Source organism: Sipha flava, unplaced genomic scaffold, assembly GCF_003268045.1.
Source record: "Sipha flava isolate LNK unplaced genomic scaffold, YSA_version1 117_pilon_pilon, whole genome shotgun sequence".
In the NCBI taxonomy this organism is placed as follows: domain Eukaryota; kingdom Metazoa; phylum Arthropoda; class Insecta; order Hemiptera; family Aphididae; genus Sipha; species Sipha flava.
Window position 1 is genome coordinate 66,957 of NW_020271741.1, and position 18,785 is coordinate 85,741.

Here is an 18,785-nt window from a genome sequence, read left to right on the forward strand (position 1 = left end):
TTACCACAACAGAGATATGTTTTCGTCTCTTCTAGAAAATAACTGGTTAACTTGCTCTGTTTTCCACCATTTAACAATGATAACTTAATTAACGGACTTTCGAGAACATAAATTCATCAAATTTGTCCATCTTTGCTGAGTGGCAGAAACGTACTGTCAGAATATCAGAAAACCCGCACAGTGTAACCATCTCGTGTTCTGACGAGGATTTTCACACTCGTCAGAACACATTTTCATCAGAATTCGCATCCATAGTAACCATAACCTATAACTACTCTTTAACTACTAACAAATGTATTATTAAGACATATTTAAAAAGATTTGTATTTATATTATTATATTAATTTAATTTGTTATACTATTAAATTGCAATATTTTGTGTTATACCATGTTAATGTATTGTTATTGTCACAGATCTTCGTCTTCTATTTTTATAACATATATGAATGAATTGTCGATAACAACAATATTTTTATGACCGTCTGAGCGACAACAACCGCCAGCCGGCTAATTGGGTATTGTCCTAAAAATAGTATCAGATTCTATGCTAATTTTATATACTGATATTAATTTCTTCAATATTCGTCCGCCTGAAATATACCTATCATTAATATAGTTATCAGTTAATTTCTTGCTGTATAACGCTATGTCCTACGTGAACGCGAATTTGCGGCAGACAATATTCGTATATTTTTTATTTTTTTGACATTCAGACGTGCAGTATGTTTTGAAGTGTAATGTACGGTATATGTGTTTATGTTCAGCTCTTTTATATTTTTCATTCTTAACTTTTTTTTAAAGACTAAGTCAACTAAAAATATCATCGAATTTACAAAAACAATTATTTTTATTAGAAAGTACTACACTAAAATATTTACTGTATAAAAAATATTTAAAAAAAAAGAAGATCAGTTGTAAATTCAATTATTTATAAAGATAAACTTGTTTTTGGTGAATTCTTTCACCTATATCCACAGTTGCGAAAAAATAAAACTTCATTTCGATCTTATACTAGAATGACTACCGATACATTTGATTATATTTTAAAATTAATATCACCGGAATTTGATCCCAAGACCACAAATTTCCAAGAACCTATTTCCGTAGAGCAGAGGTTACTTGTAACAATAAGGTAAGTAAAATAAAAAAGCATATATTAATATAATAATTAAAAATTTATTAAAAAAATGTAGTAATGAAAAATAAATAAAAACTTTTGTATTTTGAAAACAAAATAGAAGTCCTTAAAAGTAAATTTTCCTTTGATTTTAAATTTTTTCTTTTTTTTAATTTTGATGTTGTTGTTAATCAGTACTAATGGTAACCAATAAAAGTTGGATTATCTGACGAATTTGTGGTAATCTGTTCTTGAATATGTTGAGGAATGTAGAGTTCATGTATTGGTGCAGGTGGGATGTTTGAATTTTGATGTTGCTGATTTTTTATTAACAATTGGTTAATTAGTATAGTTTGAATTTCGTTTCTTACTCGTTATTTTTGTAAATCATCCATGTTTTTTAAATATGGATGAAGTGATTTCAAGAACATCATGTCTTCATCATCCTGCACTAGTGGTTTATTAGATTCAAGTAACGCGTTAATTTTTTGTGTTTCCAATTTTAATAATTCACTTTCAAAACTTTTATTTTCTTGCTTTTTTTTTCTTTTGATTGAAGAAGTCTTAGAAAAGGTATCTGAATCATTGGAAATACTTGTTGAAATATTAACATGCGACAAATTTGAAGTACTTGGAATGGTAAAACATTCTGATTGTGTGACAGAAACTGGATTTTCAGGACTTTGAATACCTTCAATATAAATAAAACTACTCGAAAATGAATTAACTTCTTCCGAATCTGAAAGGTCAGACATTTGTAATTGCGTTTCGTTTTCATCAGATACATTTCCCTCGGTGGTTCTAGGAGTGGTTGTGTCTTATAAAAAATGCAATAAATGATAATAGACCCATTTACCAGTATACACCTCTGCATTATCTTGAGTCTCCCGAACGGCTCTTTTTTACTTTTTTCTTTTCTTTTAAACACGTGTCTCTTATATTTTTCCATTTCTGTTTTACGTCTTCTCCTGTGAATCAATTTTTATTTGTAACTAAATTTGTGAAAATGTATTTTTTTAGGTATTTAGCAACAGGACTAACATTCAGGCAAATCGCAATTTCATTTAGAATATCTAAGTCCACAGTCTCAAGCATTGTTATTGAAGTGTGTAAAGTAATATGGAATACGTTAAAATTCAAACACATGTCTACTCCAATCGTCGATACTTTTAAAAGCACAGCAATAAAATTTCATGAAAAATGGAATTTTCCAAACTGTGTGGGAAGTATCGACGGCAAACACATCAGACTGCGATGCCCTGAAAATTCCGGGAGTATGTATTTTAATTATAAACAATATCACTCGATTGTTCTAATGGCAGTAGCTGACGCGAGTTATAGATTTTTGATGATAGACGTGGGTGGATACGGGAAAGATAGTGATGGTGGTGTTATGGTAAATTCTAAATTTTATCAACGTATCGAAAACGGTTCGCTTAAACTACCGAATGAAATTAAATTACCAAATTCGAACGCCTTGGCTCCTTTTGTGTTTTTAGGAGATGAAGCTTTTCCATTGAAAAATTACTTACTGAGGTCTTTTCCAAGAAAACAGTGTCAAAAAAACGAAAAACAGTATTACAACTATAGACATGCGCGAGCACGAATGACAATCGAATGTGCATTCGGCATAGCTTCATCAAAGTTTCGAATTCTATTAAAATCAATAGAAACAAAAGTAGAAAACGCGGATCATATTGTAAAGGCTATTTGTATTTTACACAATACAATAATAGATTTGGAAAAAAAATCATCAACACAACATTACGCCCTAGACGATTACGAAACAGACATATCGAAGGGCCATAATCAAATGATATCGCTGAATTACAAAGGCAGAGCCAACAATCGAGCGTCAAGTACCGCAATTAATATAAGAAATAGATTTGTGAAGTATTTTATAGATAATAAAATTTAAAAATAATTTTCTACAAACATTAATATCGCAATGGGTAAATCCTCACGGGACACCCTGTATTTTATAATCATATATGTATCAAGAATACACTTGTATTATAATTAATAATTGCACAAAAAACCTATACTCAATTTTATTTCCAATCAAAATTAAAAAGCTTATACAATGCCATTATTTTTAATAACATTTATAAACCTACACTAATGCATATTATTTAGGCCAGGTTGCATAAAGATCAGTCTGTAAACTTGTTACTGGCCCTGTAACTTATTCATTCTGTTAAGTTTTACTGATCGATAATATTATTGAGGTGTTTCATAAAGAAATGTTAATGTTATTGATAGCTGTGGTTACCAAATAAATTAAACCGCATTTTATGTGATAAAAATAATGATAACGAAAATAATATTAACTTATTGATACTAAATTAACGTATTCTATAAATTTAAAATGATAATATTATAGTAAACATAATCATAATACTACAATCATAATAATCATAATTCTATGAATAAACCGTGATCCATTAGGGGATTTGATCTATCACGAAAATCTCGCGGTCTTGGTAAAAATTGAACGATTTGTATAACAAAATGATCTTCATCGTTGGATGAAAATGACGTAGAAGATTCCATTATTAATGATTAAAATTATGGCTGTATGACATAAGCACCAATAATATTGTATACCTGTTTTACCCGACATATGACATAAGCGCCAAAATTAATATTTGATATAAGTAGGTAGTTATTTAAAAATTGCTATATCTTATAAAAATTATATTATATATTATATTAATATTATTATGTCGATAATAAATTATAATATAAAATTATATAATATTATAATGTATAAATTGGTTAATTTTTTAATCCCACTCTTTTCACGTATTTATCTGTACGATTTATTTCACCATCCTGGTATTTCTTCCATTGAACAATTATTTCTTCGTGAGATATCTTTAATTTATTGATACGAGGAGAGTTTATAAATAAATATGTTTCGCTTTGTAATTTTAATAATACATTAATTACTATATGAACGGAACAATGAGCCACATAAAATTGATATTTTAAATGTCGATGATATAATTCAGCTGCATTTGTTGTTCGTATAACCTCATCCGGAATTTCAGTCCAAATTAATATCTGTTATTTAACAGAGGCTTATAGGTACCTACGATTTTGGCGCTTTAATACGACACAATTTTGGCGCTTTCGTACGATACGATTTTGGTGCTTTTGTACGATACGACTTTTTTTTTCTTATCTCATTTTGGCGTTTATGTATTTCACCGAAAATTATTATAGTTTAAAAAGAAACAAAATTAATTATATAAATATTGTGGATAAAATTTGTAATTGATAATATCGGCATAGGCGTGCGCACGGGGGGAGGGGGGGGCGCAGCTATATATCTACACTATACAAGATAGCGAACATTTTTACATTTTACATAAATAAAGTAAAGCCAGTTTTAATCTCATAGTATAGAATTGATATCTGTAAATAAATATAATAAAGTTATTAGTTATTAATCAGACTAATTAGAACTTGCATATAATATGAAAAATGAAGATGTAATTGATACATTCAAAAACCTTACTCCCGTGGACAGAAGGATGGAGTTGTAAATACAGTGATCGCCGCTTATAGTGTTCACTGGTTATAAGAATCAGCCGTTTATATTGATCAAAAATGCCAGGAACGGAACAAACAGCCGTTGTAAGTGTATTTTTCGTCGCTTACAGTGTTCAGGTGTTTTCGGTTATTGTGATCAGAAATAATCATCAGAAATATAAAATATAAGTATAATTTACAGTAATATTACTCCTTTTTGTGTATAGGGTAAACGATTACGAATGACAATTATCTTAATTGTGAACTTTAATCGAGCTAATCTTATCTAATGTAACCCATGTAATAAGCGACACTTCATATCGTACATTCGTACATGTTTGAAATCGTTTTTGTTCTTATACCCAGTTTGTTTTCGTCCGTCGTTCAGTGTACTGTTTGTATAGTATGTAGTTGTATACTGTATTATGACTAGTAGAAGCATGCTTTCAATTAGAGAAAAAAAATATATTTTCGAGTCGCCGTTTATAGTGATTTCCGGTTATAATGATTACAATTCTCTCGAACGAATGTGATCACTTTAAGCGGCGACCACTGTAGTAAAATAATATGTAAATAAGGATTTCTTAGATATAAATTGTATAAGTTTAAATAGTATATATTTTTATATTTGCATATTGAATTAAATAATTTATAAAATTTAAAATATTTAATTATACTAGTAGTTTTTAGTACAAGAATCTTTGGTTCACTTTTTTTAAGGGGCCTTCCTGCGGATAAAATCATCGCACGTCTATGAATATCAGTTATCATTAATATATCTGTAAGTTACAGAACCTAAATCGGGTCTGTAGTATACAAATCCAACAATCAGTAACTTAAGGCTAGTTCAGACTATGCCAGTAATTTAGTCAAGTGGTAAGTGATTTACTAACTACTAAACGGTTTATTAACTGAATAGTGTTTAGACACAACTATGGTTTAAAACTGTTTTAGTACATTAGTGGTCGTTTTGGTGCTTTGAAAAGTGATTGTCAAAATGAATAATAGTTATAAGTCGGGAAAGAGGGGGGTGCTACTCGACCAAAAAAATAGAATAGAATGGAATGACTAAACTAAATTACTTTACTAAACTACTCGACTAAATCGATGTTCATACATGATTAGTTACTAAAATACTCGTTACTTGACTAAATTACTATTTACTTATTATAGTCTGAAATAGCCTTTACAGAACCATGCATACTATTTGGCGTTTATGAAACATTCAATTTTAATAACCGAAATATTAGTGTCTTATTAGTCTGTAAACTGTCTGCAAGTCGCTAACAAACGTTTATGCAACCCACCCTTAGTATATATAAAATAAATATTCTATATATATAAACAATTTATAATATTTGTTTTTATAATTAAATTATGTACATAATAAAACAGGTTTAGAATATTACACAGATAACAGATATAATGGCATAATTAATATGATAACATTTCATAATACGATTCGAACCTCAAATATTTTGTTCTTATTTTGTGGGAATGAAAATTATACCATAAGTTATTATATTTATCTGACGCGTATACAACGAACAAAGCTATAAAATCGAGTTAACTAAAATGTGTACTAAAATATATATACTTGGTCATACAGTATTATAAACATTTTAAATAAATAAATACGTTTAGCTAATTCAAATAAATATATTTAATACATTTATATTAAACATATAATACAACTAATTTAACTAGTAAGCTAGACAATAAAGTCGTACATCTTAAATAGGGTTTCATGACACTAATAAGTATAAATTGAATAAAGAGCGATTTTTTTTTTTTTTTTTTTGGCAGAGAATTAATATTTATTTTAACTAATTTTTTTTTAACCTACTCGTATTTCAATCAAGAAATATCTTACTAGGAATAAACATAAGATCGTAAAGAAAAATTCCAAGACCGTAACTTAATTCTTACACATTACTGTGAGGGAAAATTAAATATAAATACATAGCTCGCAGCCGTACAGTAAATTTTTAAAACTGAAAAACTAAGAACCAAAGAAACAAAAACATTTAAAAAAAAAAAAGGTTTCCCTTGGCATACTCGTAAGAATAGCGCGAAAATATGAATTACCCAAGTTGTCTGTATGTTTTCTATTCAGTGAAAAAAATACAAAATTATAACTCACTTTTGTCAAATTTTCAGATGAAATAATTAAAACATCGAACCTAAAACGTATTTTTGATTGACATTGTTACAAATTATAGATTTTTTTTTTTTTGAGTTACGTCCAAGGGCGTCGTTTCAACTTTTAAAAGGGTGGGGCAACTTATTAAATTTGCCAACTTCATAATATTTAAAAAATTATGGTTACCTATATATTTAAATATTTATGGACGATAAACCAGGGGCGTATTTATACTTACTTCTAGGGGGAAACTCAAATTTTTGATTTAATGATTTATTTAAGCATGGGATAGTGAGATACATACTAAATAATATGAATACATATGTATATAATATCATATATATATAATAATATATGACGCAGAGAATTATTCAAAAGTAAATTGTATAAATATAAAATATTATTATTACAGTTTATTTTGTAACTTTTACAATCCAACATAATTAATAATAATATTGTTATCTAATAAATGTGACGGACGTTAGTGGAATATTGCGGTGGTTTTATGTCATATTTTATGTAAAACATACTACATAGAAGTAGGTACATGATTTTTAATAATATAGTATGGTAATAATATTTTATGATTGTTTTTATTTTAATTAATAATTATTGTTCTGTGGCTGCGGCAATGGGGGGTAGCTCACATTGACTAAATTTATTTGTAGAGCTTCAGCCCCTCCCCCCAAATATTTTAGACCTAGTTGCGCCAATGCTCTGCCTTTAACGATATTTTCATAACTCATAACTAGGGGTAGGAATTCTTTTTGTGGCTATGCAGTCAGGCGGGGGTTCAAAATCTTTACAAATCATGAAACCGATTAATTAATGGCAAAAGTTTTTTTTAACATATTTGAGAATATTTCTCTAGATAAAAGAATACTTCGTATAATAAAGAATATTAGAGAATATATCGATTAATTTGTATAGATATTCGAATATTTTGTTGCAGTGGCGTAAACCATATAAATTATGTGTCCGATAATAGTGATATGATATTGATATATTATATACGTATTATAACCATCGTATACACGATCATTATGCCCTAATTAGTAATGTACTGTAATAGTCTGTAGTAGAAAAGTGACTTATCTAACAATGATAGATAATAACAATTAGATAACAATGACCGACAAGAAATGGAAATATTACTACACTTCAAAAATAGCTAGGTCCAAGCGTTTGATTATTACGACATATACGGTACAACACTCCAGTATCACGTGTCGTGTAGTATTGACATAGGTATAGATTAAAGTTTCACTATATTTCATTAGTTGTTTGTTATTACTTGTTCATAATGCCGAAAACACCATCAACTAAATTAAAAAATTTAATTTCACAGTGGATTCAACCAATAAATAAAAACAATATAAATTTTACAACTGATGGCACAACTCTTTTTTGTCAAGTGTGTAATAAAAATGTACCGTGCATTAAAAAGTCTCAGTTATTACAACATGTAGATACATTTTCACACTGAGAAGCTCTAAAGCGTAAGCTAAATACTTCAAAACAATTGTTTTTATCAGAATCGATTTCTAAAAAAAATGTAAATGCATTTTATGAAGATTTATGTTTGAGTCTTGTTGCCGCAAATATTCCGTGGTATAAATTGCAAAATCCACAATTTCGGGAATTTTTAGAAAAATATACTAGCAAACATATACCCGATGAAAGTCTACTAAGAAAAAATTATCTATCACATTGTTATAATATGAATTTATTCAATATAAAAAATGAATTAAGCGATAATAATATTTGGTTTGCTGTTGATGAGACAGCGGATATAAATGGCCGTTATGTGGCGAATTTATTGGTTGGGGTATTAAAGTCAAATCATCTGACTCGTTCTTTTCTCTTAAAATGTAAAGTCTTAGAAAAGACTAATCATTCTACCGTGACTTGATTTGTGAATGATGGGTTAAAATTACTGTGGCCCTTAGGCGGAAATTATGAAAAAGTATTGTTGATGCTCTCAGATTCTGCGCCGTATATGGTGAAAACGGGACAGCAACTTGCAGTTTTCTATCCCAATTTAACTCATGTTACGTATGTAGCTCACATGTTTAATAGGGTTGCAGAAAGAGTTGGAGAAATGCACCTAGGCATAAATTAATTAAAATTAATTAATAACATAAAAAGTATTTCTAAAATCACAATACCATGTACAAGTGTATAAAGAAATATTACTAGATATTCCGTTACCCCCTGAACCAGTACTAACCAGATGAGGAACGTAGTTGGAAGCTGCTATTTTTAACTGTGATAATTTCCAAGGTTTAAAAAAATTTATTGAGAATTGAGTAGTCAAAAATCTCCCAGTCAGTCAGTACTTAAATGTAAAACAGTTTTGACTTAAAAACCATTGAAAACGATCTAATATTTGTTAAGATCTATTTTTTTGTTTTCGTAACATCCATCAGAAGTATAGAAAAGTCTAATGTGTCTCTTGTTGATTCGATAAATTTAATTGAAAATACAATTGGTCGACTTCAAAAAATACCTGGAGAAAATGGAAATAAAATAAAAATAAAAATTGATAAACTTAAAGAAAAAAATCAATGGCTCATCATTTTGAAAAACGTAGCTAAAGTTTTGAATAGAAATAATAAAGTTCAACTTATAGACTATTTTTCACCGACTACTGATATGCAAAATGCTCCCGTGACTTCAGTTGACGTCGAACGTTCATTTAGCACGTATAAAAACATATTAAAAGACCGCCGTAAAAATTAAAAATATCTTATTATAATTAATATAATTTAATCAAATTTTTTTACCATGTGTTATTTTTCTGATTTTTTGCATATTATTTCTTATCATATACCTATTTATATCGGTTTTTGTATTATTTTGCATATAAATGAATATTTTTAGTTCAAGAGAATATATTAATAAAAAAGGATATTTTTTTCATATTTAATTATGATTTTTAAAGAATAATGGAAGAATATTTTCAACTTTTAAAGATAATATTAGCATCTTATTTTGGCTATTTTAAAAGAATATAATTCCGGCCCCTACTCATAACTTATAAATAAAGCAATCATATTTATTGTATAACAACAATAAAATGCTCATATCACGTAAAATATGTATTTATTGTCAATTTATAACTTATGTATAGTGTATTACTACTAATGTTTCACCGATGTTCACTAAAATTATTTTTTATTAGGCAGGCCATACGGGTCCGCGCCGACAATACCCAACGTATTTTCATAAAGCATATTTATAAATTATAATTGTTTAGAAACGTTTTGATGCCCTGGTATGGGCACTAAATATCGTTATAAAATTATCCACATTAAAAAAATTTGAAATATTTATCTCACATGATCGATCAAGGGGGGGCGATCGATCCCCCCCCCCCTAAAATACGCCCCTGGCAACACGGTATAATGTACAAGATGAACGTTGGGCTTGTCAAACTAATATGTATATATATATATATATATTGATATACACTCATTTTTCTGTTTTTATATATATTTATATATATATAGATATCTTTACCTATAGGGAGGAGTGGGGACTAAAAAAATTTGCATTCGAACCCCGTGCTGCACGCGAGCAGTTTAACGCCTATATACACTGGGCACACGAAAACCACCCGGGTGCACACTCACTCTTCAAACCGTACACCAAGCACCCACCCATAACCCCGGACATGATATACACTCCACCGCGGTCCACACAACCGTTGTCACGACAACACTGCAGTACAACATTACGCATTCTGTCTTCGTTAACGTCGTTAACGAATCAACCCATAACTGCGGCCGTCTCGCAATTTTTCCCGTGCACCGCATTGTTCGAAATAACGAACGCGGAACGCACCACCGCCCACGCGGCACCGGTGATGGCAACAACGACAACGAAAGCTACTGCTATCCGCGATATATTATACAACGATATTGTAATATAGCTATCATAATCACTTTAAAATTCATAATTATCATTACGACATTATAAATTGTTTAAAGCTAATTGCATGATAAATGCACTCTATCAATGTAGTACACATTTAACACGAGCATGGACCACGTCTCCGATTAAGAGTGGAGAGTAACAGAGAAAGAGAGAGCAAGTGAGAGTTGGCATATTCTATAAAATTTATAAAATTCACACAACTGATATTGATTAGTCATAATTATAATTACAGTACCGAGATTTTTTTGTAATCAGTACCTATTATTTTTATTAATTTTTTGATTTCTTGCGAAGTAAGCAATTATGAATATATATGAAAACATAAAATATATTAGTTTTAAAATTATATGATTTATATTATATTTTTCTGTGAGCAAATTATCAAATTATAAACAAGCACCAAAAATTTCTTGCCGACATTTTGTTGATCGAAAGTCTGATAAAGTTGATACTTTGAGCAGGTCATTTAACGATTTTCTTAGTATTATTTTCGATATCAAAAAAAATTTGAAAATTGTTGTAAATAATGATTTAATCTGTCCAGCAAGCTTTTGTATTTAGTTTCGTATAATAATTTAATGTTTATTTTTATAACTTGAAAACTTTACTCATGGTAAATTCAAACTATTTTACAAAAAATTATAGATACAATCAGGGTCAGAATGGCTCAAAAATTCTTTCCAGGCAAATTAATAATATCAAATCACTTTTTCAAATTTAATACTCAACCATTTATTGTCTTATTGGTACATGTATGCTAACAATTTTTCAATTCGGAGAAGTTTAAGACATATTTATCTTCTACATTATGGTAGAAGCTATTACCAATTTATTTTCGTACACATTTTAAATTTTTTGTAAAATACTATGAACCATAAAAATGTTCGACCACTATATCAAGTATTTGAACCAAAAAAATCCCCCTTAGTATATAATACCTAACCACTAGGTATTTCAGTTAGAGAATCTTGCAAAGAAATGGGGTTTTAAGGAAATGAAAGAGAATACCAAACGATTCCAGATAAATATCAAATTTTTTAACCTGAACGGTACGAGCTCGTGCAATACAAGTTACTTTTTTTTAAAAGATGCTCGTGCATCGTGTTTTTATCAATATTAGTTGAGATTTTCACTGTGTACAATTTTTTGTATACGTGGCTCCACAGGCACAACAAATTGCCTTATAACACGTTGAGTGCCGCGGTTGACGGGTAGTCGACAAATGTTATTCACATATTTATGGTCTTATAGTTCAATGGGTATTAAGGGCAATCTATAGTTATTTTGTTGAATTTCTTAATTTAAACAGTGTATTTGGATTTCGTTTTCGTTTAGTTTTAGCAATTTTATGGTTATTCTTTTCTTGGAAATTGCCTTTTGATAAGTAATATTGTTGTAAGCTATTTATTAATAGATTTTAATTATCCAATTTTATCTAACAATAACAAACCATCCAATAGAATTGTAGTATATATAATAATACAGCATAATATGTATAATATTCATATTATTTATAGTTTACAATATGTAGTTTATTATTTTTCTGTTATTTATAATTCATCAACAACCAACATACTACTATATTTTATATGACACATCAGACAGTATCGAGAATATTAACGTAAACGTTGAACGGTACGCGTGTTATTTGATTACAACAATTAAAATGAATCGTAATGAAATTATGAGTTTATTGTATGAGAGTGATGTCGATTCAGATTCGTCACTTTGCGAATTTGATGATGACGTATTTGACCCCGATTGGGTTGATGACAAAGAAGACGGAAATCAAAATATTTATGAAAATAATAATAATTCTTCTGACAATGAAAGTGACGATGGTATGACAGGTAATAATTGGACAGAACATTTTTATGAGCCGCATACCAATGCGCATGTAACTTTCAATCCTCATAATTTACCAGTTGGAGTTAACCCTGATCTTATAGAGACATTGCCTTTAGCTAGCCCATTCACATTTTTTCCCTTGTTTTTCGACGAAGAAATTATTAACTTACTTGTAGTTGAAACTAACAAATACGCAAATGATAAATTCAGTGAACCAGGTTTAAGTCGAAACGCTAGATTAAGAAAATGGAAGGATGTTGATAAAACAGATATAAAAAAACTTTTTGGTATTATTGTGTGAACGGGGTTAGTTGAAATGCCTTGTATTTCTAATTATTAGAGTACTAATAAACTGTACAATAGTTATATTTCTTCATATATGTCTCATAATCGTTTCGAATTACTTTTGAGTATGTTCCATGTTTCGGATAACAGCAAAGCTCGTCCTGATGATCGGTTGTACAAAATTCAACCTCTAATAGATCTATTGGTTCATAAATACAACAGTGCATTAATTCCTGAACAAAATGTTTGTATTGATGAGTCTATTGTGCCATTTAAAGGACGACTTAAATTTCATCAATTTATTTCAAATAAAAGACATCGATATGGAATAAAAATTTTTAAATTATGTACACGCGATTTTTACACAACTCAATAAAAAGTATATGCAGGGAAAGAAGCTACACCAGGGCAATCAGTTTCTTCAAAAGTTGTGATTGATTTGATGGAACCATACTTGGATAGTGGAAGAGTTTTATTTGCAGACAACTGGTACAATAGCGTTGATTTGGCGGAAAAATTATTATGCAGAAATACTCTCGTTGAAACACTTAGAGCAAATAGGAAACGAAATCCAACAGGCATTACTAAGAAAAAAATTTCAAAAGGAGAAACTGTTGCAAAGATCAATAATAAAGGAGTAACTGTGCTAAAATGGAAGGATAGACGTGAAGTACTTATGATAAGTACTAAACAAACAAATAAAATTATAAGCGTTGATAGAAGTAGAAAAACAGTTAAACAAAAACCAGAAGTAGTTGTCGATTATAATACTGGAAAGGGATATATAGATCTTACTGATCAGCTACAGTCATATCATTCAGCTTTACGAAAATCGCTAAAGTGGTACAGAAAAATAATTATAGACTTGATCTGTAACATATCTGTACTAAATGCCCTTACTTGTTCATTGGTGTAAGTGGCCAAAAAATGAAAATTATGAAATTTCGAGAAGCAATTTTTGAAGAGCTTTTACGAAACGATAATGAAGACACACAACAATCTAAATTAATACAGCCACTACCAACACTAGATCATACATTGGAAAAATCTCCGAAAACATCAAGGTGCAAATCATGTTACAGATTACTGGTGAAAAAAGAAGGTAAACTACTTACTATTTATTTAAATATTTAAAATTTCATACATTTGAATAAAACAATTAATAAATAAAACATTTTCAGGAAGACTAATTGCACAAAAAAAAAAAAACAAAAAGAATCAAAACAAGATGTAATCAGTGTGATCAACATTTATGTCCGGAATGTTTCTTCAAGACTCACAAAACAAGAAAATAAGAATAAAATTTTAAAGAAATATAAAATTTAAGTAAATGTAAAAGTAATTTTTTTTTTCTATAACTCAATTTAGTGTACTTTTTAAAGTTTGAAATGAGCAAGGAGCCTTTTTATGTAGTATTTGTTAAAAAAAAAAAAAAAGTATATAAAATGTTAAAAAACACAGTAAAAATTAAATTAAAATTAAATATATTATAAGGTTTTAAAAAATTGTGATATTTTTTCGCTACTTAAAAAAAACCAGTCCAGGAGGCCATATAATCAATTTCCCTATACTATATAACGCTTATGTGTTCACATTTCTATACACGAGGCGTCGGAGTAAAACACAGTGTGAGTACAATATTTTGTACTCAAAAACTAAATGGCACATTTAAGTGTGTACAATTTTTTGTACTCGACGGTTTTGATAAAGTACGAAAAACACCCGTGGCAGTCAACAGGTTAATGTTTCCCAACATGTTGTACATGATAAACATAATGGTATAGAAAAAAGAAATCAACAAAAATTATCTACTACTCAGACTTCATTAAACGGCCTATCGACAGCATTAACATTTAATTACGATTTATGCAAGGCCCTATTATGTTCAAATATACCACTTTATAAACTATCTCAACCATCAATTCGAAAATTTCTTGAGAAGTATACAAATAAAATTATACCAGAACAATCAACATTGCGTAAGAAATATGTTATAGAATGCTACACAGAAACAATTAATAATATAAGAACATATGCATCTAAAAAGAAAATATGGGTATCGATCGACGAGACGATAAATATAGCTGATCGTTATGTGGTAAACGTAATAGGCACCTTAGAAATTGATATTTCTTTTAAATTCGGAAGTGTTAGATAAAGTTAACTACGCGACAATAAGTCGATTATTTGATATGTCGCTTTTAAATGTATGGCCTAAAGCGATTAGGCATGAGAATATTTTGTTATTTTTATCGGATGCCGCACCGTATATGGTAAAAGCTGGTAAAACTATTAAAATATTTAATCCTAAAATGGAACACATTACTTGTGTAGCTCACGCATTGCATCGAGTATGCAAGGAAATTAGATTACAGTTTCCAAAAGTTGACAAGCAGATTTCAAATATGAAAAAAAAATTTTTAAAAGCTCCATCTAGAGTACAAATTTTTCGAAGTATTGCACCAAATATTCCTTTACCTCCAGAACCCATACTCACAATGTGGGCAACATGGATCAATACTGCGATTTATTATTGTGAACATTTTTCTTTAATTAAACGTGTCATTATGGAATTGGACGAAGATGATGGTATTTCAATAAAAAAAAGTTCATGATTTGATAAAAGATTCTAATCTGGAATGTAATTTAACATATATTAAATCAAATTTTAGTGTATTAACAAGTGCTATTTTGTGTCTTGAAAAAACCAGTTGTCCTCTGCCCGAGTCAATTAAAATTGTATTGAATGTGCAAAATACAATTGATAAAACGCATAACAAAATTGGTAAGGCCGCATATGATGAAGACAGTTTTAGAAAAAAATATTCGATTTAAGTCAATATGTACGGTCTTAAAAATTTTGAACGGCGAAGAAGTTTCAAAATTGGAACTGCCAGAAGATTTAAATCTCGATGATATGACGTATTTGAGATTTGTTTCGATAACACCCGTGGACGTAGAGAGATAATTTTCTTCATACAAAACTTTGCTCACTGATAATCGCAGATCATTTATATTTGAAAATTTTAAAGAGTCCTTTATAATATAATGCAACAATAGAAATTCAATTGAATAGTATGTGTTTATTAACATTAAATAATATTAAAAATTTTAAGTTTTTTATAATCATTTTTTTAATTAAAAAAATTTGTTTTAGAAAGATGGTGTCGAATATAAAATTGTTTTCAAAATATTATAAAATTTAAAGAAAATTAAAATATCTTATTGTCTTATTGAATACTTATATAATAAACAGGTACTTAAAATTTAATAAAACATTTTTTTAATTTATTTTTTTTCAACATTTATAAATTGTGCTTAGTTATTCTAAAAATGAATTGTTGTGAACATATAAAAATATGTTTAATAAATTATGTTTTAATATTAAAATTTTTTTCAACTAAACTTAAAAATGTTCAAGTCTTTTTTAGGTTTATTTAGGTAATATTTAGGTAATTTTCCTGGTTAAAATGCTTTTTTTTTTGTAGCATTAATGGCAATTTTTTAATTCCTTTATTGTTAGTGCTTAATTTTCCTAGCCCTACTCATGTCTATAACTAATCTAAGTTTTTACTTCTAAGATTTTGCCGTTCAAAATATTGCCTTTTAACGGTTTACATATTCAAAAATTTGACGGATTAATTTATTCAAGAATTTTCCGTTTAAAATATTGTCTTTCAACGATTTACATATTCCAGATTATGACGGATTAATTTATTCAAGATTTTGCCGTTTTTGCAAATACTGGTTCAAGATATCAACGTTCAATGTCTTGAAGTTTAAGACTTTGAAGGCCTTCTCAATAATTCCAACTAGTTTGTGCCTCTGCCACGATAAATCATTCATTTTTTTGTTCGACATTTTAAAACCTAACTCGTAAGAGAAAATGTTTGGCAGCAAATATCAGACTTTTAAAAGAAGTGGAAAGTATACATTGCTTCCGATTATTACTAATTAGCAATTCAAAAGATATTTATTTTAGGTATAAAATCAAACATTTTATTCAAAACTAAAACTTGGATTTATATTATTTTTTTGGTATAAAATAAATATAGTAGAATATTAAATATTATAACTAAATTTTTAGCGTACATGGATTTGCCATTTCTGTACACAATAATATCACAAATTATGTTCAATTAAAAATAACAAAATAATAATTATTTTCAATACACCACTCTTCTTGAAAATGCAAGCCAGACCACCGGGCACTGACAAGCCACTCTGCCCCTAGATACTATTAAGTATTCATCAAATATTTTTATTTTATAATCACTAATTTAAATTCAAGTTTTTAATATCAAAAATTCAAATTCTATTATCTAGAACAAGTACTATATAGTATCCAATAATTAATTTCATAACATTTAAATATATCATTAAAAAAAATATTAATCAAAGAAACCACAATAGATATACATAACTTACTTGTATATAAAAAGTAAAATAATTTCATTATAAGATAACTTATAAACTAGTTCAACTATACTTAACACTTCATAATAATAAAATATTTCTAAACCGGTCACTCCTACAAAGATATATGAAAATAATTTGACTATTTTGTCAGTGGTATAACAATGGTGTATAGTAGCAGAAATATTAAATTCATTCAATACTATTTAGTTATAAAAATTAATTAACCATAATTAATGAGCACAAGTGTTTACACAATAAGCAGTCAAACATAAAAATTAAAAGTAAAAAATATTAATGGCATTGTATGTGAGTGATAATCTGTTACATGTAAGCAATTATGTAAAGCCAACAGGCAACAATAATTGTGTCATTTTTTTATATATTTTTCGCAATCCATTGTCATGCATTTAAAATTTAAAAATATATTATAACTCGATAACTTATAATATGCCAAGCTGTAGTAAAAAATAATCGAAAATTCGATTGTAGAAAACACGACACATCAGTATATAATTATTATTACATTCGAAATAATGGATAAATTAAACACTTTATGGAGTACATTTTTTAAAAAATGACACTACATAGTATTCAGAATAAATTATGATTATTCAATTCACAGTAAAAAATGTAATTACTATTAGATAAACTCTAAGATATTATTAAACTATTTTACTATCAATAACTATAGGACACTTTTAAGGAAAAAATATAAAAATATTATTTAATCAAAATCTAAATGCAAATAAAAATAAAAATATTAACAAACTAAAAATATAAATCAATTCCAAAACTGAACACTTAAAAAAAATATTAAACAAAATTATAATATAAATGTTTCTATACCTACTTAATATTAATGAAAAGCCTTTAGGTAGCTTATTCATAGTAATAAAATTTCTAAAAATATTTAAGAATAAATAAACATAATAAACAAGGAAAATAAAAAAGTGTATGATTAATAATAAACGTTTAAAAAAAAAGTAAATTAATAATTTTTGAATATTACAAGACAAGGAAAAAAATATCTACAAAATAAAATAGGCGCATCTCGTTTCGCCCAAAATGAACCTTTCCCGTTTCACCCAGATACCCATTTCGACCAAAGCCATTTTAGTCGTTTTCAAATTAAGTTGGCAATGGTTTTTAAATAATATAATTAGTGATGAGTCGAACCCTGATTTTTAATCGAACCGAACTTGAACCGAACTTTAAATTATTTTTTCGAACTCGAACTGAACCAAACCTTCATATTTCCTACCGAACCGAACCTATTATGATTTCAAATCGAACTCGAACTCGATCTCAATAGTTTTTATCATGTACCTACCTATAAATTAAATCGAACCATAATGATATGCTATTGTATTTTAAGTTTTCGTATTACCTATTCTACATTTTAACTTTTAAGTCTAAGTAATTGTATTATTTATAATACATTAAAATTTTAGATAATTTCTTATTATTATTTTTCAAAATCAGTATTGTGCTCTCTCG

General features: G+C 28.3%; 3 protein-coding genes and 1 long non-coding RNA gene across 8 annotated transcripts in view; 3 read left to right on the forward strand and 1 right to left on the reverse strand.

Moving 5' to 3' along the window:
* The window catches only part of LOC112693628 (alpha-1,6-mannosyl-glycoprotein 2-beta-N-acetylglucosaminyltransferase-like), a 79,361-nt gene that overhangs the window by 10,857 nt on the left and 49,719 nt on the right, over positions 1-18,785 (reverse strand). The gene's annotated exons all lie outside the window — the stretch shown is intronic.
* Positions 1,017-8,919, forward strand: LOC112692780. Its single transcript, XM_025567570.1, has 3 exons — positions 1,017-1,132; positions 2,138-2,829; positions 8,747-8,919. Exons 1-3 carry the CDS (start codon positions 1,017-1,019, stop codon positions 8,917-8,919), a joined length of 981 nt encoding a protein of 326 aa, XP_025423355.1.
* On the forward strand, positions 12,997-13,785 carry LOC112692791 (piggyBac transposable element-derived protein 4-like). The gene is made up of 2 exons (XM_025567580.1): positions 12,997-13,117; positions 13,259-13,785. Exons 1-2 carry the CDS (start codon positions 12,997-12,999, stop codon positions 13,783-13,785), a joined length of 648 nt encoding a protein of 215 aa, XP_025423365.1.
* Positions 13,882-14,161, forward strand: LOC112693685. The gene is made up of 2 exons (XR_003149508.1): positions 13,882-13,971; positions 14,051-14,161. It is a non-coding gene; the product is annotated as an uncharacterized LOC112693685 (long non-coding RNA).

Excerpts from the sequence above, each read along its gene's own strand:
- LOC112692791 (XM_025567580.1), top strand. The coding sequence starts at position 12,997 with ATGTTCCATGTTTCGGATAACAGCAAAGCTCGTCCTGATGATCGGTTG. Across the intron at positions 13,118-13,258 it reads AATTCCTGAACAAAATGTTT|GGAAAGAAGCTACACCAGGG; the intron begins GTATTGATGAGT and ends AAGTATATGCAG.
- LOC112692780 (XM_025567570.1), top strand. The coding sequence starts at position 1,017 with ATGACTACCGATACATTTGATTATATTTTAAAATTAATATCACCGGAA. Across the intron at positions 1,133-2,137 it reads AGGTTACTTGTAACAATAAG|GTATTTAGCAACAGGACTAA; the intron begins GTAAGTAAAATA and ends GTATTTTTTTAG. Across the intron at positions 2,830-8,746 it reads TCATATTGTAAAGGCTATTT|GCGGAAATTATGAAAAAGTA; the intron begins GTATTTTACACA and ends TGTGGCCCTTAG.